The sequence below is a fragment of the Trichechus manatus genome, unplaced genomic scaffold (genome assembly GCF_000243295.1).
Source record: "Trichechus manatus latirostris isolate Lorelei unplaced genomic scaffold, TriManLat1.0 scaffold00137, whole genome shotgun sequence".
NCBI lineage: Eukaryota > Metazoa > Chordata > Mammalia > Sirenia > Trichechidae > Trichechus > Trichechus manatus.
This window is the reverse complement of record NW_004444073.1, coordinates 805,361-807,232: the sequence shown is the minus strand read 5'-3', so window position 1 is coordinate 807,232 and position 1,872 is coordinate 805,361. Positions and strand designations below refer to the sequence as shown.

At 34.7% G+C, this 1,872-nt stretch overlaps 1 protein-coding gene across 1 annotated transcript in view; it reads right to left on the bottom strand.

The window, feature by feature from the left end:
• The window catches only part of ELMO1 (engulfment and cell motility 1), a 648,319-nt gene that overhangs the window by 437,674 nt on the left and 208,773 nt on the right, over positions 1-1,872 (bottom strand). Inside the window, exon 6 of the mRNA XM_004385299.2 lies at positions 1,231-1,281. Coding sequence (XP_004385356.1) covers positions 1,231-1,281 — 51 coding nt within the window. The remainder of the gene's footprint in view (positions 1-1,230; positions 1,282-1,872) is intronic.

Below are 1,872 nucleotides of genomic sequence, written 5' to 3'. Positions count from 1 at the left end.
GAAACAATAGTCTCCAAAGGTCAAATTAACAGGAATTCATGCTGACAACAGTAAGAAGGCCAATGCTAAGTCGGACAAAAACATCTCAGCTCATCATATACTCACAGAAAAATAAGTATAAATTATAATTTCCATTAAGCGAAAAAAGAGGCATCATGACAGTCTAGCCACTCCAAGGATGCCTTCTATCGAGCTCATCACTGTGTTAGGCTCAATATGTTATTGGGTAAAATGTTTAGGAGTTTTTAAGCCTCTCTAACATAATTTTCAATAAGAAGAATTTGTGGTGGTCACAGTACCTGCAATTTAATTGTAGCCAGATGCTTTTCCCAATTTTTAATTTATTTTTAGCCTACCACATGGCTTCAGTGGAAAATAAAAATGATAGTTAAAAACAGTTTTCATCACATATGCAGAGTAAAAATAGTAACACTTGGTGTATTTTATGTAGACTACTTTTTTAAGGAAAGCAATAAAATGCACTGTGAAATAATGTCGTTTAAATATGCTAATGTTACTACCCAAATTATCTACAAGCAAGTTAAAAAGAATTGAGGTAAACGACAGTCAGCCATAGCAGTCTAAATATACTATCACATTTTGTTTAGCAGCTTTTACTGGAAGACTTTACAGTGTTTTCTCTAGAATCTACTGTCAATGAAAGAGCTTAAGCAGCAAAACGTTTCTTAAACCATATTTTTATGAATTGGCATTATAGTTGACCAGAGCTATAAAAAGTGCTTAAACTCTGTCTCCTCTCTCTCTCTCCCTTTCTCTCTCTGTCTCATACACTCTCTTTCTCATATCCACACACACTCTCTCTCATACTTTCTCTCACTTCGCGAAGAAGTGATAGGCTGTCTGAGTTAGTTTGCTTTCTTTGTTGTCTGAATTTGCTTGAGTGGACATGTGGGCAGATGGGTAAAATCAATCAGTATAGCTGAGTGAGCTGATCTAAAATATAAGAATTGTTGAGATGACAACCAAACCTTGACCTTACAGATTCTGCAATCAATTAACCTGCTCTTCTCATGGAGCAACATCTTCCTTTTCTGTAATGGGAGGTGTTAAGGAGAGACACTCACGCAAACCAAGAATCTGCATGAGAAGACAATCCAGAGACCTTTTGTTTGGCACTAAAGTCAGTCTCAAAAGTTAATATCCCATAATTAAATACAGCGTAATTGGGCAAAGAGTTTGTTAGACAGCTATAAACTAATATCAACTTACTGGAGATGTGGTTAATCGAAGAATACTGCCATTTTTTATCTCATTGCGATTCTGGAAAAGAAAAAGAAGTCTTCGTAAATCTTCAAGCAGATACTTGGTAAAGAAAACAACAAAGACAAATATAATCTTGTAGAGACGCTATATGATAAATGTTCTTATGATTCCTTTTATCCTCACTTGAGTAACTTTCAATTATTTCTGTAAAGAATTTTCAACTGGGTCCCAGATGTGTTGACTTTATATCAAGTCCCAAAAAACATTCAGCACAGAGGAAGCAAGTATAACCCCAAATAATAGGAATATGTCATCAAGAATAGTAAACAAAAAAAGTAATTTAAAAGGTTATTAAGGACACATGACCTTGAAATTCCACTCCTGGGTATATACCCAAGAGAATGAAAAACACTTGTCCACAAATAAAAAATTTCTACAGGATACTCATAGCATTATAATTTATAATTGCTAAAAAGTGGAAACAAACCCAAAAGTCCATCAACTGATGAATGAAAAGATACAATGTCGTATATCCATACAACAGAATACTATTGTTGTTGTTAGGTGCTGTCAAGTTGGTTCAGACTCATAGTAACAATATGTACAACAGAACGAAATACTGCTTGGTTCTGCACCATCCTCACAATC